Source organism: Clinocottus analis, unplaced genomic scaffold, assembly GCF_023055335.1.
Source record: "Clinocottus analis isolate CAN_PGR_092001 unplaced genomic scaffold, fCliAna1.0.p SCAF_20, whole genome shotgun sequence".
In the NCBI taxonomy this organism is placed as follows: Eukaryota; Metazoa; Chordata; class Actinopteri; order Perciformes; family Cottidae; genus Clinocottus; species Clinocottus analis.
The window spans coordinates 2,846,904-2,865,046 of NW_027175932.1; the positions used below are offsets into that span (position 1 = coordinate 2,846,904).

At 47.8% G+C, this 18,143-nt stretch overlaps 1 protein-coding gene across 7 annotated transcripts in view; it reads right to left on the reverse strand.

The window, feature by feature from the left end:
• Positions 1 to 18,143, reverse strand: part of anks1b (ankyrin repeat and sterile alpha motif domain containing 1B) — a 145,832-nt gene that overhangs the window by 23,841 nt on the left and 103,848 nt on the right. For 3 of the 7 annotated variants that reach the window (XM_068586467.1, XM_068586464.1, XM_068586462.1), the window contains exons 16-19: positions 17,794 to 17,863; positions 15,840 to 15,946; positions 8,335 to 8,433; positions 7,332 to 7,484 (exon numbers count right to left, since the gene is read on the reverse strand). In XM_068586467.1, coding sequence (XP_068442568.1) covers positions 7,332 to 7,484; positions 8,335 to 8,433; positions 15,840 to 15,946; positions 17,794 to 17,863 — 429 coding nt within the window. Of the gene's footprint in view, positions 1 to 1,748; positions 2,071 to 6,294; positions 6,546 to 7,331; positions 7,485 to 8,334; positions 8,434 to 15,839; positions 15,947 to 17,778; positions 17,864 to 18,143 lie in introns of those variants that run through there. The other 4 variants (XM_068586463.1, XM_068586461.1, XM_068586465.1 and 1 more) reach the window with 3 other exon arrangements.

Sequence of the window (18,143 nt, forward strand, 5' to 3'; positions counted from 1 at the left end):
TAGATTTAATGAAACGTGAACCTCTATTGAGTCAACACTTACACAACAACATGGGTTTAAGTTACGAGGAGCTCCTGCTGCGCGTCGGCTCTTTAAAACAATCTAAATAAATCAGAGCGGCGGCGGCGGCGTGGAAGAAGAAGCCGACGGTGAGGTCAGAGCTGACGGGCTATAAATACAGAGGAGGCAAGAGGCCACAGCCTTCTGCTCTGAGGACATTTAACATGTCACCGACGTTTAAAGCCGCCGACGCTTCACTTATGAACCTGCATGTGAGGGGAAAAGTTAAAAAGCTCCTCACTTCTCATGTGAATGTGTAAAGACTCACTGTGCAAACTTATATACACTTCATGTGCAGTGAAAACACTTTAGCAATGAACATGCTCTGCTATCTATCTATCTATCTATCTATCTATCTATCTATCTATCTATCTATCTATCTATCTATCTATCTATCTATCCATCCATCTCTCTCTCAGCATCATCCGTCATGCCGTCGGGTCACTGAGGAAGAATCTATTGCTGTGACTCAACGAAGATGATGATGGATGGGCCTGCATCTCACTGATTCACTCCTGATTCACTCCTTTCTTGTTAATGCCCTTCAACGTCTGCATGAAGACATGCATTCTCTTCTTCTTCTTCTTCTTCTTCTTCTTCTTCTTCTTCTTCTTCTTCTTCTTCTTCTTCTTCTTCGTTGTCCTGCTGGGACCTGCCTCCCTCGCTCTGCAGGAAGGATCCTCGCCTACTTTTTTTTTTGGACGCTCTGCTCCAGCGCTGCGCTCGCTTCCCCCGTCGTCAAGTCCAAACAGGCTCTGGAAACATAAACTCCTCGTCCTCCTCGCCTGCTTCGCTCTTCGCTTTCACCGTCAGGAAGCCTCCAGCCGAAGCGGAGCTGAAACTATTTGGAGGTCGGTGCTGTTAGCGTGCACTTTTGTGCAGAAAGTAGGTCGAGAAAAACATTTAAAAAACCCTGAAAACAGTCTTGAAATCACAGGAAATGTTTTGTTTCTGACGCAGTTGAACCTGAATGTGTTCAGTGTGTCGAGCAGTCAGCTCTCACGGACTCTCACGGACTCAAAACATCCCGCTACGTTCTCCCTCCGTCAGCTTTCTCTCCTCTCAGAGTGCGTTCCTGCATGCAAATGAGACTACGACACAAATTAGAGCAGCGATTGGGTTCCAGTGGGTTTAACTGGAGAAGCAATAGCTTGTTTTTTCTCCTCTGCTTCACAGAAAGCGGATCGGCTTTGAGCTGAAACCTGATTTGGGGTTTAACTCCCCTTTGAGAAAGTCCTGTGATGCGTTCAAACACGAGCGCTTGATCCAGTTTCTTGCAGGGATTGTGGGGGTGCATGCACGCGTGCAACACCAGAGAAACGGCTTCACCCACCGAGCAGATCTCAACTGAAGAGGGCAAAGGATGCGATACCTGTGGACTGATGCACCTGAGGTTCATGCAGCGGGTGAGCTGCAGCTCTCAGGCGGCTTCAGGACAACAGACTCCCCCACGATCTGATCGAGAGGCACGAGAGTCACACGGCCGGGGAATTCGCCGAGTCAGCGGTGTCGAGCGAGCGCTCCGGAGGCGGCCGCGGACGCCGCGATCGACCACACAGCCGCCAGCTGAGCGCCAAAAGACGCACGACTGAAAACAGCGAGCCCGAGGGGAAGAAGAAAGAGCCCTTCTTCCTCTTTCTGTCCCTCCGTCTCTTCTTCATCCTCCGTCTATCGGCGCGGTTACCTACCTCTCTCCTGGAGGACGGACTTATTCCAGAAGGAAAAGGCTGAAGCGTCTCCTCTCCTCCGTTTGGATTCTCTCTCAGTCTCCTCTTCGTCTCTGCCGTCTGACTGGCGCCTTCTCCTCCTCCTCCTCCTCGTCGTCGTCGTCCTCCTCTCCGGTCTTCAAACACGCTTCCAGAGCTGTTACTCCTCGCCTCCTCACCGCCGGCTCGCTCCCTCTCTCTCTCTCTCCCTCCCTCTCTCTCTCTCTCTCTCTCTCTCCCTCCCTCTCTCTCTCCCTCTGTGCAGATTTCCAGCGCTCACCAACTCCTCCTCTTTCTCCAGCTTGCGGCAGCCAGACTACATCTCCTACATGTCTCTGCCTGAGCTCGCTCCCTCCCTCCGTCTCTCTCTCTCTCTCTCCCTCTCTCTCTCTCTCTCTCTCTCTCTCTCTCTCTCCCTCCTCTCCATCTCGTCACTATGGAGACGGCGGGCCCGTACAGAGACGAGTTTCACAAGCGGCGTAAACGTGTTGTTTGTGTGCGACGGTTCAGCAGCTACTACCCACAATTCAATTACATAAAATGCCAGATTTCTTTTTTTTTCATACTAATTCAACGTTTTCGTGCTAAGCTAGCTGGCTAGCTGCCTGCTAGCTGCAGTGTGCAGACACGAGAGCGGGATTCAGCTTCAGGGAAGGACAGAAGCAACAGCTGCTGAAAACATCTCCATGAGTGTAAAGTCAGTCCGTCTCAACGTGTTAAATTCCTGTGAATGAACCCAGAAACCAAAAAGCTGAAGCGACTCTTCCTGCAACAAGTTATGAGACGTCAGGTTCAGCTCATCTGGGGGTCGACGATCAACTTTTTTTGGGATATTTGAACCAAATATCCTCAAACTGTCGATCGCAGCTGCTCATCTTCTGTATCGACGATTAAAAAATGACTTTTTTTTCAGTTTTAATCTTCGTCTTTTGCAGCGTTTCAGAGCTTAAAGCTCATCCAGGCCTCGCAAGTGCTCCAACGTTGTGTTTGTAGAGAAATAAATGGGGATTTTTTTGACTTCTGGGGAACTTTTCACACTCCCAAAAGCACAAAACACATGTTCAACATGCAGACAACTTCAATGAAACATCCGGCTGACAAACCTGCCGGATGTTTCATCCACAACAATCAAACACGCTTTACTGCATCAGCTGACTGCAGCACCGAGCTGGCACCACAACAGTGCTCGTGTGTGTGTGTGTGTACATGTGTTTGTGCACCAGCGTGTATATTGGTATCCGTGTCACTGCAGGTGTCACATATATGAAATCAAACCCACGGAGCTCCACGTCATTCTGCCTATTTCTGTCTCTTTTGTGTTGTGTTGCCCGTCTACTTATGTGATCCGCTGAGAAGAAGGAAAACAAAGACGCATGACTCATCCGTGTTGCCTCCTCTCTTAGAAACACCGTTAAACAGCAGATTATAATCCAGCGCTACACCTTTAAGCGTTACATGGAAGGACTCACAAATGCCCTTGAGTCTCTCCGTCATCATCTGGAGGTCCGTTCAAGACGATCACAGAGGTCACAAAGGTCACAGAAAACGCTTCGTAAATGTCTGAATGTCCCTCGTTTTCTCTCTGTAATCCACGCCGGCTCAACAGTTGAGCTTCGACGTGAACAGCCGACGAAGAAGACGATCCCACGCGAGCGCAAAAACTCCAAAGATGGCCGCCAGAGTAAAAAAAAAACAAACAAGAAGAAGAAGGCAGCAAACAGGATTTACAAACACGACGGCGTTAACGAGTGTTGCTTATGGAGCGCTGGACCGGCGGCTGCAGCGGCACGTACTGAGCCACGGGTTCAGGGTGGGAGGGCACGCACACACACACACACACACACACACACACACACACACGCCTCCCACGCCGTCTCCACAGCGGCGAGCGCTGCAGCGGGAAGCGCGAGCGCCAAATAAGGCTGCAGGAGAGCGGCACCGGCAGGCCGGGGACGCTGAAGTACACTGCAGTCCTGAGGCGAGTCCACCCACACGACGCTACGACTCACACACTGCTTCTTTATGCTTCTTCTACACCCACACACACACACACACACACACACACACACACACACACACTGTACGCGTACTGTACGGCGCTCGTTCTCATATTGGAAAACACGGATGAAAAAGCTTCAGTACGAGTGTGTGACAGCAGCGATTGCATGCATATATCCTGCTTGTAAACGCCTTTTTAGTGTGTGCGTGTGTGCGTGTGTGTGTGTGTGTGTGTGCGTGTGTGTGTGTGTGTGATGTATAGGGTTTAATCCTGCAGTGTCTAACGAAGGCAGGAACCATCTGGTGTCGGGATGTGAGACAATCTGTCCATTTGGAGAGGTGACAAGAAAGGTGATAAGCACAGGAACATGACACACACACACACACACACACACACACACACACACACGCACATGCACACACATGCAAAAGCACACACACACACAAACACACAAACGAACAAATGATTTGGAATTGTGTCAGGAAGATGCAATTCAGTACACACACACACCCACACAGACACACACAGACACACACAGACACACACAGACACACACAGACACACACACATTTCATTTATACCAAGTGCACATATCTCTAGTCTCTATGGTAACTAGTAGCCGTCATGGCAACGGAGTACAAGCGGTAGAAGAAAAGGCTGAACTCTCCTGACTGTCCTGCTTTTATTTAGGACCCCTTGTACAGTCACACACACACACACACACACACACACACACACACACACACACACACACACACACACACACACACACACACACAGTTAGTCATTTTGAGCCTTTCAGAACACATTCCCAGTGTTCGAGAGTGAAAACCTCTTGAAGTGAGGAATGCAGGGACGAGTCAGGACGCGCCGGTGAATCACACACACACACACACACACACACACGCGCGCCTGTATGCACACCCACACACACGCCCACACACACACCTACACAAAGTGAGCGCGCCGTCGGCCTTCACAGACGTGAAGAGGCAAAGAGCTGTGAGGTGAAACACAAGAAGCGAGTGTTCACTGACGAGGCTCCTGAGCTGCGTGTTGTCTTCATGTAACACAATATAACACAACAACAGCACAAACACACATGGGACGGGATGTTACGTTATTCTAGTGGGTCACTACATGATGTCGCCAGCTCAGAAAATAAGAAGAAACTACATTATAACAACAAAATTGTGTATTTTTTAAAATTGTTTTTTGCTTCTTTCTTCGGAAAATACTGTAACTTCAATATTTCTGCCAGTCAATTGCTCACACACACACACACACACACACACACACACACACAGGGAATTGTTCCCAGAGGAGCGTCGTCGTTGAAGCCTCAACGCACTTTTTGTCATTATTATTTTATTTAAATCTCTTGAAGACGAGCAGGCGTCTGACTGAAGCGAGGAGCAGCAGCGCCACCGTGTGGAAATACAGCTCACTGCAGGGAGATGTGTGTGTGTGTGTGTGTGTGTGTGTGTGTGTGTGTGTGTGTGTGTGTGTGTGTGTGTGTGCTGTCTGATTCATTTTCACCTTGTTTTGTTCATCAACTTCACAAACAGTTTCTACATTTGTGAGGAAATAGTTTTGGGACGAGATTCTGATCCATATCCTGATATTTGAGTCGAGACTTCTTCCTCCAGTCGAGTAAAACCTTCCTTCAGTCGCAGGACATTATTCTTGGAGACTTGTGATATTAAAAGCAGTCGTCACATCTAAAGTACCGGGCGTGGCCCTTTAAACGAAGAGCAGCTCCCTGGAGGTGATGTCATCGCTCACTTCATGAATTAATTGTTCATTAAATGGTCACTTCCTAATTTGCTCTCAATCAAGTTGGAAGGAAATTGGATCAATTAGTTTTCTTCCAGCATAATGTATAAAAAAACTCCAATTATGATCCGTGTGTGCACACTTACAGTAGCCATACATATTTAATAATTCATTCGGATTCATTATTCATGTAAGTTTTAATAATTTAAAGACACAAAGTCTAAATTAATGAGTCTTCATTTCACGTCCGAGGACTTTAAATTCTGCTATGAAATGCACTTTTTCTGTTGCATTAAATGTATATATTATATTATGTGATAGTTCTTTATTTTTTTGTTCTAATAAAATTAATCAGTTATAACATAAAGTAAGAAAACCACAAGTTGAGTTGAGAAGTTGTTGAATAATTTACTTTAATCGTCATTTTTACTTTTAAATAAGATAAAAGACGTTTTCACTGTTTGTTTTTTTGACCAAATAAGAATCAAATCTCCGTATTTTGAGTTTCTTCTTTAAAAGCGGCCTCTGCTTCACAATATTTAACTTTAATTTATTTAAAGATGATTTATGTGAGAAAGCAACGACTCAGAAGGAGAAAAAATAAAAATAAGTTGTAAAAAACAATTTAACAGTTAACACACACACACACACACACACACACGCACACACACACACACACACTGAATGAATTGTTTCAAGTTAAGGAACCGAAATAAATCCACAAATTTGTCTAAATCAAACAAGAAAACACACATTTCTTGACTCCGTTTGCTCTTTAAACCCTGAGAGGTGAAGATGTGTTTGCAGTGTGACATCGTCGGCATGACATCGTCGGCATGACATCGTCGGCATGACATCGTCGGCATGACATCGTCGGTGTGACATCGTCTGCTTGTGCAGCCTCTCGTGGCGTCGCTCTGCACTGCAGCTTCACCCTGAACCAACGCGGGGAGTTCCTCGTCGCCATAATCCTGCAACACATCCTCCACATCTGCATGCGACGCGGCTCCAGATGCGACGACGCCGCTTTCTCTGCCTCGCATATGCATCCAGAAACACACACACACACACACACACACGCAGCAGCAGCATGTGGGCGGCATCCCCGGCGCTGCGAAACATCTTGCATCCCACATGCTTATATAACTCCCTCTCCACCTCCTCCAGCTGATCGCTCATCACTCCATCCTCCGCTGGGAGGGAAGGAAGGACCCCTCCCCCCTCCCTTCCTCCCTCCCTCCTCCCTTCCTCCTCTTCCTCTCATTGAAATCATCCCTCTGCAATCGCGCGTGTTTGGTTTCACTCGGAGCATCAAAGCAGCGCTGCGTCTCTCCGGTGAGATCCGGCTGCAGCAGAAACAAAACTCTGAGTTGTGTGAAATAAATGTATTAAATCTGCTCAGAAGCTGCACTGCAGCAACTCAAATGTCAACCCGGTGTTCGCAAAAAAGACAAAGCTCGACTCCCACAGCCAGAAGAAGAGCCATGGTCACTACATTAGAACTAAAATATGGGATGTGCTTTCAAAATAAAAGCACGCAGTGAGGTCACGACTCCTTTAACATCCAGAAAACCTTCATGAACATGGATGATAACTTCAAATATGTGTTTTTTCTTATCGTAACTATATTAATGAAGGACGGTGTTCGTGCTATGACTTAAAACAACAATGGAGGAACATTGTTTGACTACACAGACATGACTTCACACCAGCTCCGTGCTTTAAAAATGAGCACTTCTCAGGAGCGCGGGACAGGAAGTAGGAAGTGAAAACCGCCGGCCGTGACTCACGTTGATGAGCTCGATCTCCCAGATCTTCTTCACCAGCTCCATGGACGTGTAGCCGTTGATGAGGAAGGACTTGGTGTAGTCGCCGAGCTCCAGCGACTCCAGCCACTCCGCCACCGACGTGGGGTTGTTGCCGTCGTAGCCGACGGGCCTCACCTGCAGCGCGGGGACAGACAGGTACAATGATCTTTCTTTACTCCGTGAGGAGGCGTGGGGTGACCTTTGACCCCGGAGCCCCGAACAGCTCGTGCGCTCTTCAAAACGCTCTCTTTCAACAGCCTGAATGCACTTTTCTTATTCAGCAGCTGTTTGAGTTGCATTCACGCCGTGTTTTACTGCCGCGCTGCACATTCACCGTCTCCCTTCTGCCGTCATTAAGGAGTTATTTCATGTTAAAGAGTCTTTTGCCTCCACGATAAAGTGCAAACAAGTAAACACTAACTTTCTAAGGACGCCAGCAGGAGGCGAGTGCTTTCAGATGGAGTGGCACGTCGTTCATTCACTTTTATTTGTCATAAAACGGCTCCGGGGAGCCGACGGAGCTTCAAACAAACGTCCCACAATCCTCCAGCTGGAGGCGAGCACGCGTTCCTCCGCACGTGCGAGGGAAGTTTTATTTTTCTTACAGCGTTATGGGAAGATTTAGGGAGGATGAGACGAGGAAAGAGCCGACTGGAGATCAAAGTTTTGCTCGTCTCTGAGCTCAGAGTCGCTCCGTTCACTCTGTGCTCTCCTGAAGACTTCCTGCTTTTATTTCTCCCTGCTCTCCCTCTGGTTGCACACCTTTGTTCTTACTTTACCACACACACACACACACACACACACACACACACATTTGACTTTGCCACAGTGTCACACAGCAAACTTTCCTCTAAGTCTGTCAGTATTTGTCGCATCGTCTGCAGCCGCGAACGAACGACGGAGCGATGTTGGGGAGCGTTTGAGCGTTTGAGCGTTTGAACGTGTGAGCGGCGGCGGCGGCGGCGGCGGCGGCGGCGGTACTGACCCTGGGCAGCAGCCGGATGGCCTGGAGGAGCCGCTGTCTGTGGGAGGAGTTGAGGATGCCGATCTCCAGCAGGTCCTGGTCCTCCACCACATTGCTGCCCTGCAGGAGACAAGAGAACAACGCGTCAGGATTTGTGCAGCCGTTCAGAGCTCACGAAGCAGCAACAGCAACGCACACGTCTGCATTGTCTGGGGAATAAAACACAATGAAACAGCGTAAACCGGACACTGAACGTGCCTCCAGGCGGCCATTGTTCTCCATCTCGCCGCCGCGCCGTTTGACAGTCGAGTCCACGGACTCTGAACGGCTCTCGAGGGGCTCGTGATCCATCACGTGAGTTTGCATCCGGCCGTCCGGGTTTGTTCAATCATCATTACGCAGCGATCCACTTTAAATGCAGATTGATTTGAGGAGTCTGCAGTGCGGCGCCTTGTTTCAACAACGCTGTTAAATTAAAACACACAACGGATCGCACAACGCGGAAGTCGCTGCACCTTTTACATCTAAATGCAACTCCATGGCAGAGGAACGGTGGCAATAAATAGTCTTCTGGCTTTTGATGCATTTTGTTTTGCCAACTCCAGTCCACGGGGTCTCTGCTCACCACGGGAGGAAATGCATCGGTTAACCTCGATTATTGTGAGGAAAATATGCAGAAAAAGAAGACAGAAAACCCTCTTTGACAGCAAATACTCTCATTCGGGTGGTCAAGAGGACACAGGGGAGAAATGGGAACGAGGGAAGCAAAATGTTGGGATTATTTTTGTCTTTTTGTGCAGATTGTTGCTCAGCACTTCAAACCATCCTGATGCTTTTCTGAACATCACTAACATCAGCGAACTCCTCCCTCACGGTGCCGACTGAATCCCTAACAGCATTTTGTAGGATTTTATATGATTTAGTGCAACGACACACACTCTACAAAGTAACAGGATACCGGCACAAAAGAAAAGAAAAACTGAACAAAGATATCAAATCTGAGAGTAAAAGACAGGAAGGCAATGAAAAATGATTCAACGTTACAATCAATAGAACGTTGTAGACGATGAATTAGATATTTAAGACACACACACACACACACACACACACACACACACACACACAGCAGCCTGTGTGGGTATCACACACAGCTTCACCTTCAATCATCCAATGGAAACATGAGGAAGCTTCATCAGCCCTCAAGAGGCTCGGCAGGAGAGACTTGATGCACGCAGATAATTAGAGGAAGAGGTGCAGAGAGGGAAAAGCAGAGGAGGAGAGAGAGAGAGAGAGAGAGAGAGAGAGAGAGAGAGAGAGAGAGAGAGAGAGAGAGAGAGAGAGAGGTGGAATACCAGCAGATATATAGACGCTGACAGAAGTAGGAAGTAAAGTAATCACCGCAATGATGGAGAAGAGATGGAAGGAGGAGAGGGAGCCGCCCGCAGGCCGTCTGAGGACCACACACACACACACACACACACACACACACACACACACACGCACACACACACACACACACACACACACACACACACACACACACAGTAGGATTACACCTGTCCATCCTTCTGCGTCTCCTTCCTGTCAGACGAGTAACAGAGTAACTCTGGGGATTGCAGGTTTCTGCTTTTTCCTCTTTTCCTCTTCACTCCTGTCCAGGTGTCTCTCGCGGCGATCTCCCAAAAAAAAAGGACAATTTCCCCGTGGATGCCGACGCGTTTTGAGCGTTTTAAGAGGCGTCCTTGGTGTGGTTTCATGTCTCACGCATGAGTGTGTGGATCTCCACGGGAACATGAACATGCTGCAGAACCTCACACGTTGTAAACACATCCATGTGGCATGTGGTGGCTCAAGAAGCCGCACGAAGGGTTAAAAAAGACGACACTGTAACTTTAAAGGTTTTAAAAAGGGAGAAAACGCTTTCTTCAAGGTCATAAGATCTGTTGTTCATGAGATAACTCTGCTGGGAAACATTATGGAGCTGTAGTCTCTGGAATTGTGGGTGTGGCCTAATTGTGGCCACGCCCAGCTGTGATGTCACAGCGTACCGCGACGCATTGAGGTAGCTAGCCTCTTTTGAGTCGCACAAATCATCTTAAACACAGATTTCAGCTCAGAAGCACTCGATCCTCACGTGTGCAGGTTAATCAGCGCTTTTATTTAGCAGCGAGAAAGATTTCTATGAGTCATTAAAGTGCCTTTCACGACCAGGACCAGCACCATCTCGTGTGAGAGGGATTCAACATATCAATAAGATCTTCCTGCATAAATAAAGGTTGAATTAAATAAATTAAATTAAATCTATGGAAAGCATCCACCGCCTTTATTCTGAAGGTCAAAGGTCCATAAAGGAAGTCTTACCGTGGACATTAATGAATCTTTATTCTGCTTTTGGAACAATTTTTCACCTCAATATTAACTTTTGGTGATGAAAGTATGTTTTAAACGTCACACTTAAGACCGAAAATCCCCTTAACCCTTAAACACTAACATTAAAATACATATAATGTAGCTTCAAATGTATCACAATACAGCAAAACAAGACAAATTGAAGTACTTTAGTCATAAAAAAGGCTCAAAATCAGGTCGTCAATAAAACATGAATAAAAAGATAAATAATGGCGACATGAACTTGTTCTCTGGTCCACTTGTCTTGTGAAGAGAAAGCATCATTTTTCACCTCGACGCTTCTGTTCTCGGCCCTTAAAGCGCGACGCTGCCGGTCATGAGCACAACCGTCTGCGGGCAGCCAGGAAACCTCGGGCGGCGGCGGCTGATCGGTCCGAACCCGTTCCTCTCACCTTCTCCTCGCCGAACCAGCGAGGAGTTCATAGATCAGCTGCCAGAGCGACAGAGCGACAGAGCGACAGAGTAATAACTCACAGAGTCGACTGCGGGGGGATTCACAGGCCTGACTGATATGAAGGTAGGTCTGTGTCTTTTTTACCCGAGCAAAGTTCTAGTTTGTAAGTAAATTATCTCCAAATCTTTGCTTTCAATTAAAAAAATTGCTCTAAAAAAAAAAACTCTCAAAACTAAAATTTGCTCTCAAAAAATAAATAAAAAATTTGCTCTAAATTTTTTTTGCTCTCCCAAAAAATTTGCTCTAAAAAAAAAAAACCTCTCAAAAAAAAATTTGCTCTAAAAAAAAAAAAAACACTATCAAAACTAAAATTTGCTTAAAAAAAAAAAAAAAATTGCTCTAAAAAAAAATTTGCTCTTCCAAAAAAAAAAAAAAAAAAATCCTCTAATGCTCTTTTTTTTTTTAGAGCAAAGGTTTTGAGATAATTTACTTACAGACAATAAATTTTCTCGGGTAAAAAAGACAAACCGTCCTTCACAGGCTCCCTGCTGGGATCCCGAGCGGAAAGAGACGGAGCGCCTCCACGTGTTGCTCTTCCTATCGCCAAACTCATCCGGCTCCTTTGGTTTTTCTTGATGGATCGGCGCCGTGTGACCCGAGTGAGGATGAGAAGCATCAAACAGAAGCACATGGACGCCGCGTTGAGGCTCCTCCCCCTGCAGCCGACAACAGAGTTATTCTGTCTCGCGCATGCATTTGGGGAATCCCCAAAAACACACGGCATGCATAGCGGTTAGCATCCGCGGCGGTTAGCATCGGGCCCGCGGTTAGCTCGTGGGAGGCGAAACTAAAGACGGAGCGAACGTTGACATCCAGCGGGCGGCCATTTTCTTCAGCGTCGTGTCACTGCATCTCTTCCTCGCCTTTCCGCCGCTATCAAAGGACTTTTGTCCTTTGTTCTCGCTACATTGTTGCTCCTCTCGTACTTTATTATCCGACGTTTCATCTGTGAACTGAAGGATTTCCCTCCCAGGATGGAGAGAAATTCCTTCATGAGGAGGATTAAAGGCGGCACTTCTGAATGAAACATGGATTATGACAACGCTTCTTTTAAAATATTGTCGTTTCCTTCGCTGCTCTGTCCTCGCTGGTGCGTGTCCTCATGCGCTATCTCTTGGTTATCTGCCGTCTGTCTAGTGCTCTGCACCCTCCGTTCATCTGTGCGACGCCTTTGTCTTCATCAACTGGCGTCTATTCATCGCGCCGCCTGAAAGCAAATAAAAAAAACAACCACGACAAAAGGAGCTTTTATATTAAATTCCTCGTGTTTGTTTGTGCGTCTCGGTGCCTCCGCGGCCCACAAAGCATCAGGTCATGTGACTCTCGCAAGAGTCTTTCTCTCAAGTGAGAGACAACAAACCGTAGCCTCATCATCTCCACGTTCGACCTCCATCTCTCTTCTTCTTCTCCTCTGGTTCCACGCCACAATGCGAGGAGAGTGTGTGTTTAAATGTTGGTAATGACGAGTTAACAGACGTTGTGCGACTGCAGTCAGAGGACTCGAGCAAGGTGAATTGGCTCTTTGCCGCCTCGTAAAGTAGGCTGAGACATCTTGAGACACGGCCCTCCATCACACATGACACTCGTGTTCTGGAGGAACACACAACGCTAGACGCTGCAACGAAAACTGTTTAATAATCATAAAGTCCAACTGATATAACAATTAGTCATCTTGTCACTGTCTTTGGTTCAGTCTCACTCTTTCATCGCCATCGTTTCTGGCAGATTTCAGCAGAAAAAAAGCTCCACTGAACCACATTCAGGAGCTTTAGAGAGAATATAAAGAGACTATTGGGTGTATCTATACAGTGAATGTGTGTCTCTGCTCTCTCCATGAACGACGGGTGAAACTATGTTACATAAAAATGCCTTTTAGGCAGGTACGAGCACGCAGAGATTAATCACCAGACTGCAGTTGTTATGTTGCGTCTACTGTCCTGTGCTGTCACCACGTTGTGTGAAAGTGGAGCTTGTAGCAGCAAGAAGAAAGACGACATCGGTGGAAAGCAAAAACAAGAAAGAAGGGCGACATTTTTATCATCCATGGCCAGAAACAGGACTTTAAATGAACATCAACTCCAAAAAAAACAATGAATGTGTGTCTGTGCTGTGGTGCATCTTCTTTGTTCAGTCCCAGTGTCCGTCTAGGCCACGCCCCCTCCCTCCCACACACATATACATCTATAAATATGGATGTGCATTCATTTGAAATAGCTGTGATTAGTCTCCGTCACGACCACTCCGCCCCTCTATGTGTCCGTCTTGCAGCTTTTTGTCCTCTGCTGGCTGCTCGAGGTGAGCGGACACGCCCCCTCTAACGACCCCAATTAGTGGTAGCATAGTAATGGTCGGCTTCACACACACACACATTCCAGTAAGGAGGCTGACACACACTGATGCAGATCAGAAACCAATCAACTCAAACTGGCCCTGACATTAAATAAAGTTGGACTCTTCCATTTAATTCGATTGCTCGCACTAATCGGTGCTGAAAGGGATTTGACCCAAACCTCTCCTTGAAGCGCACACGGCTCAGGATGAGAAAAGGGAGCGCCTGCAAATACCAATGTAATGGATGGATGTAATCCCTTTAGGGGCGGAAAGATACGAAATGTCTTCTTGTTTAATCAAAGACAACAAAGAAAGAGAGCGTGAACAAGTGAAGGAGGCGACGCCAGAAAGAGAGGAGACCCGGAGAGAGGAGCCCGCCACTAGAGGGACTTTGAAGTCGCCGTGATGTTTCATCTCCGCTCTTTTCAATATTAATTGCGTCCAGAGGCGACGACGGAGCTGTTGAGGAACATTTTAAGACAAGAGGGCCGAGTGTCTCTGAAGTGCTGCCAAGAACCGTCAGCAGCAACAGAAACATTTGAGCGCGAGAGGAAGAGGACGGAGCGTAAATGATGGAGGGCTCACCTCCAGGGCGTTACTGAAGGAGAAATGTCACTTTTTAAAGATAAAAAACAGTGTTAACGCTCGCTCGGACACTCGCACAGCTGCTGCGATGAACCCGTTGACTCATTCGTGAAGACGCAGCAGAAGAAGAAGAAGAAGAAGAAGAGTTTAGAAGATCTCTGGAGTGACTCCATGTGTAATGCTTCTGATTCAAGTACGACTAAAGATGCGGTTCCCCTCATCTCTACCGAGCGTTTTAAGCTCTTTCAGCTCATGTTTTGGTTTCATTTCCGGAGCTTAAGAGCCAGATATTTTCCTTCAGGCATTGGTAGGATTATAATAATAATAATAATAATAATAATGAGCCACCCGAGCTGTTTAAATGTAAAATAAGTCTACATGCATGTCTAGTCTACATGCTACATGCATGCACAGTCTTCATGCATGCCCAGTGTACATGCTACATGCATGTCTAATCTATGTGGATACCTGTGAGCGCTAACAGCAGCCGTGCTCGCCGTTTACGTTCATGATGATCGTTTTGGCGCAGCGGCTTTGGCCTGACGGCCGTCAGCAATGACGACTTCACGTCTCTTTTGCCAGATTCAGCGACTTTCGGAGCGAGTGATGCTGGAGAGGAGTTGGCCCCACTGGCATCCTCCATCTTGGATCTTGGACAGTTTCAAAACTCTAGCGGGTTCCTCAGGATTAGCAACGCTAGCTTCCCTAATGCTCGCAAGGTACGGCCCTGGGCCATGTGACGGAGGAACACGTGAAGAAAGAAACAGAGGGATGCTGTGATTTCATCCTGTTGCTACGGTAACTACAGGAAAGAGATGCAGGTCACAGCGAGCGGAGGACCAGAAGGAACGAATCCAGACAAACGTACGCTGCTGTTGACCTCATGTCGGGGGGAACATTCAACTGATTCAGTCCGAATGGTGCAAAAAATGGGAAGTGGGAGCTTTCCCGAAAAAACTCTGCTCTGCTGGTTGGTGAAATACAGGAAATAATAATCAATAATTAATAATAATTAGTACTTTGCGTTGAAAACCCCAAAACATGGTTTTTCTCTTCCAGTCAGCAACTGCTGCAGAGAATTTGACTCCCACTTATCCTCATTTCCTACTTCCCTGTTTACTTCCCCTCTCTTCCTGTGGATATACATCTTCACACACACACACACACACACACACACACACACACACACACACACACACACACACACACACACACACACACACCATTAGAAACATCAAAAGAGTTTCTGAATGTGAAATGACCCAGCGAGTCTCTCCTCCTACGTCAGCGTCGCTGAAGACACCAAGAGAATAAAAAGAGAATAAAAACCGAACGCCCTGCGTCCTGATCCGCTACAAGTGGTTTCTAAACGCACAATTTTATGCACAAACCATGAAACACGCATGTTCTCTCTGGCATGCATATCCTTTTGTGTAGTATGAGCATGAACGCCTGCAGCTCGATGCTGGAGATTTCTGTGCGTGGGAGGACCTCACATGGCATCAGTGGGGAGAGGCAGGGAGAGAGAGAGAGAGAGAGAGAGAGGATGATACAAAGAGGAGGAAATCCAGTAAATGAAGGAGAAAAAGAAACACTAATCACTGCAAAGGAAACAAAAGAGAGGATGCTCTACATCTGAGGGCGGTGGGGTGAGCACAGCGAGGGTTAGATTCAAGAGAACAGACATGTAGGCGCCTCATCCTGACCTCCCAGCTCAAACCCCCCCGTTACAAAAGCAAACACTCACCATGAACTGCACGTTGTCAAACCCGTTGGCCAGCAGGTGGTTCTCGTACTGGACCAGACCGATGGAGTCCAGCCACTGGCCCACGGACTGCATGGGGCAGCGGGGACCTATGAGGGGGTGGAGGGGCAAACGCTTCAGCAAGGAGTAGCCGTCCACGCGGTAGCAGCGGCAGTCCGGCTGCGACAGCTGGCACTGCCACATCATGTTGTGGCGGGCAAAGTGGCTGTCGAAGGAGCCCGCCATGCTTTTGGATGAGTCTTTTTTGGCAGAGGAGGATAAAAGGGAGGCAGGTAGGGGAGGGGGAGGGGAGGGGGGAGGGGGGGAGAAAGCCGGTGGAGGAGGAGGCTAGGCTCGAGGCATGGCGAGGATGGAGGAGGGGGTCAGCATGCAAGCGGGCAGAGAGGGGGAGGAGGTGGAGGCGTCCAGATGTGCCGCTTTCTCTGAACCCAGCCGGGAGGAGGAGGGAGGGGGAGAAAGCTGAAGTTGTATCCAGAAAAAGAGCTCCCGTCCTGGGGTTAAAATCCTGCCGGAGACGCTCTGGGTGTCGGGTGCGACGGGACGCGGAGATCCGCGACGCGAAAGCGAGCGACTGCGTGTGTGTGTGTGTGTGTGTGTGTGTGTCGCGCACGGCACGGCAGCCGCTTTCTTTCTCAGCTGTTGCGCTCGCTTGGCTGCTTCCTCGAGCGTGTGTGTGTGTGTGTGTTGGCGAGTTTGAGTGTGTGTAAGAGAGAGAGAGAGAGAGAGAGAGAGCGAGCGAAAGAGCTGCCTGCGCTGTAGATTTCTTTTTATCAAGTACTCCCACTCTCATCTGTATGCTTCTGCAGCCTCCTCGCTCTCTCTCCTCTCTCTCTCTCTCTCCGAGCGCTGCTTTCCTCCCTCATTCCCTCACTCCCTCCCTCCCTCCCTCCCTCTCTCTCTCTCTCTCTCTAGCTCACTTTCCTCTGTCTACCTCCCGTCTCTATCTCCTCTCACGGCGTCGATCGTCACCCTGCCGCTCTCCATATATATCTGGCTCGCTCTGCTGATAATAGCCATCATAACAGCTCCGGTTTCTTTGTCTGCAAGAAGCCTGGTCGCACACGCACACATGCACACACAAATACACACACACACACTGCTGAGTGTACCTATGCAGCCGCATCTATAAGTGCATGGTGTGTGTGTGTGTGTGTGTTTGTTGCAGGATTTCTCCCTGTGGTAACCATGGTTAGCAGAGGCTTTGCGTTCACAGATGAAAAGAGAGGCAGAGAGGAGGAGGAAGAGGAGGAGGAGGAGGAGGGGGGAGAGGAGGATGAACCCAGTAAAATAGAGACGAGTAGCGAGTGCAGGTGTGGGGGGAAAAACTGGGATTAAGTTGCACAAGAAAGTCCAAAAGACTCATTCACACACTCGTTTAAACCGAAAGGATAACGCTGATACATTTCAATGTGGGTCTTATCTTCCTGTAGTTTTCTTTTACCCATCATCCCTTCTGGTTATGCAGAATAAAGCCGCTGCTGCACGATGAGCAGCGAGACAATTATCATCCGTCTTTTCTCCTTTTCGGTTATTAATCAAAGAGCTCAGCGAGATCTGGTGGCCGAGCTTCCTGTCCACTAACGAGCGTCACGGATGTTTACCTCCATTTCCTGTTCCTGCTGTCTAATGTCGTGGCAGTCTGTGTGTGTGTGTGTGTGTGTGTGTGTGTGTGTGTGTGTGTGTGTGTGTTTGCTCCTCCACATCCCAGAGACAAAGTGACTCTTATTCTCTAAAGGTTTAGGCAAAAACTAGAGGATGGAATCTCTTTTTCTTAAATAAAATGCTGTGTTTCATGTTTATTGGATAATCTTAATCTCCAGGTTGCTGCGTTGGACGCATCGTAAAAGAAAAACGGCCATAAAACAAGAATAAAATAAGACCCAGGTCGTAATAACAATCATTCGTCCTCACACACATTCACCTGTGTGTCGTTCACCTGCAGCGTCCTCCTTCATGTCCAATCCGCTGCCGATTCCTGCACCGATGGAGCTCATGATCTTGTCGATCTGAGACAGAGAGACAGAAAGAGAGAGAGTTAGAGAGAAGGAGAGCACGTTCACGTGGACGTCTCACCTGCATATCTGGATTCATGTGACATGGTCACTGCGCTGCCAGCTCCTCTTTTCCCTCTGCAGCGATTTTCAACCACTGGGAAAATATCATTAAGTTGCCGCAAATCATTTTTTCATTGTTGAGCGTCTGCGCCTGCGATATAGTGGCTGGCAGAGTAATTAAATACTCTTCCATGCTAGCAGGTAGCGCAATAATTACCTAGCACATTAGCTG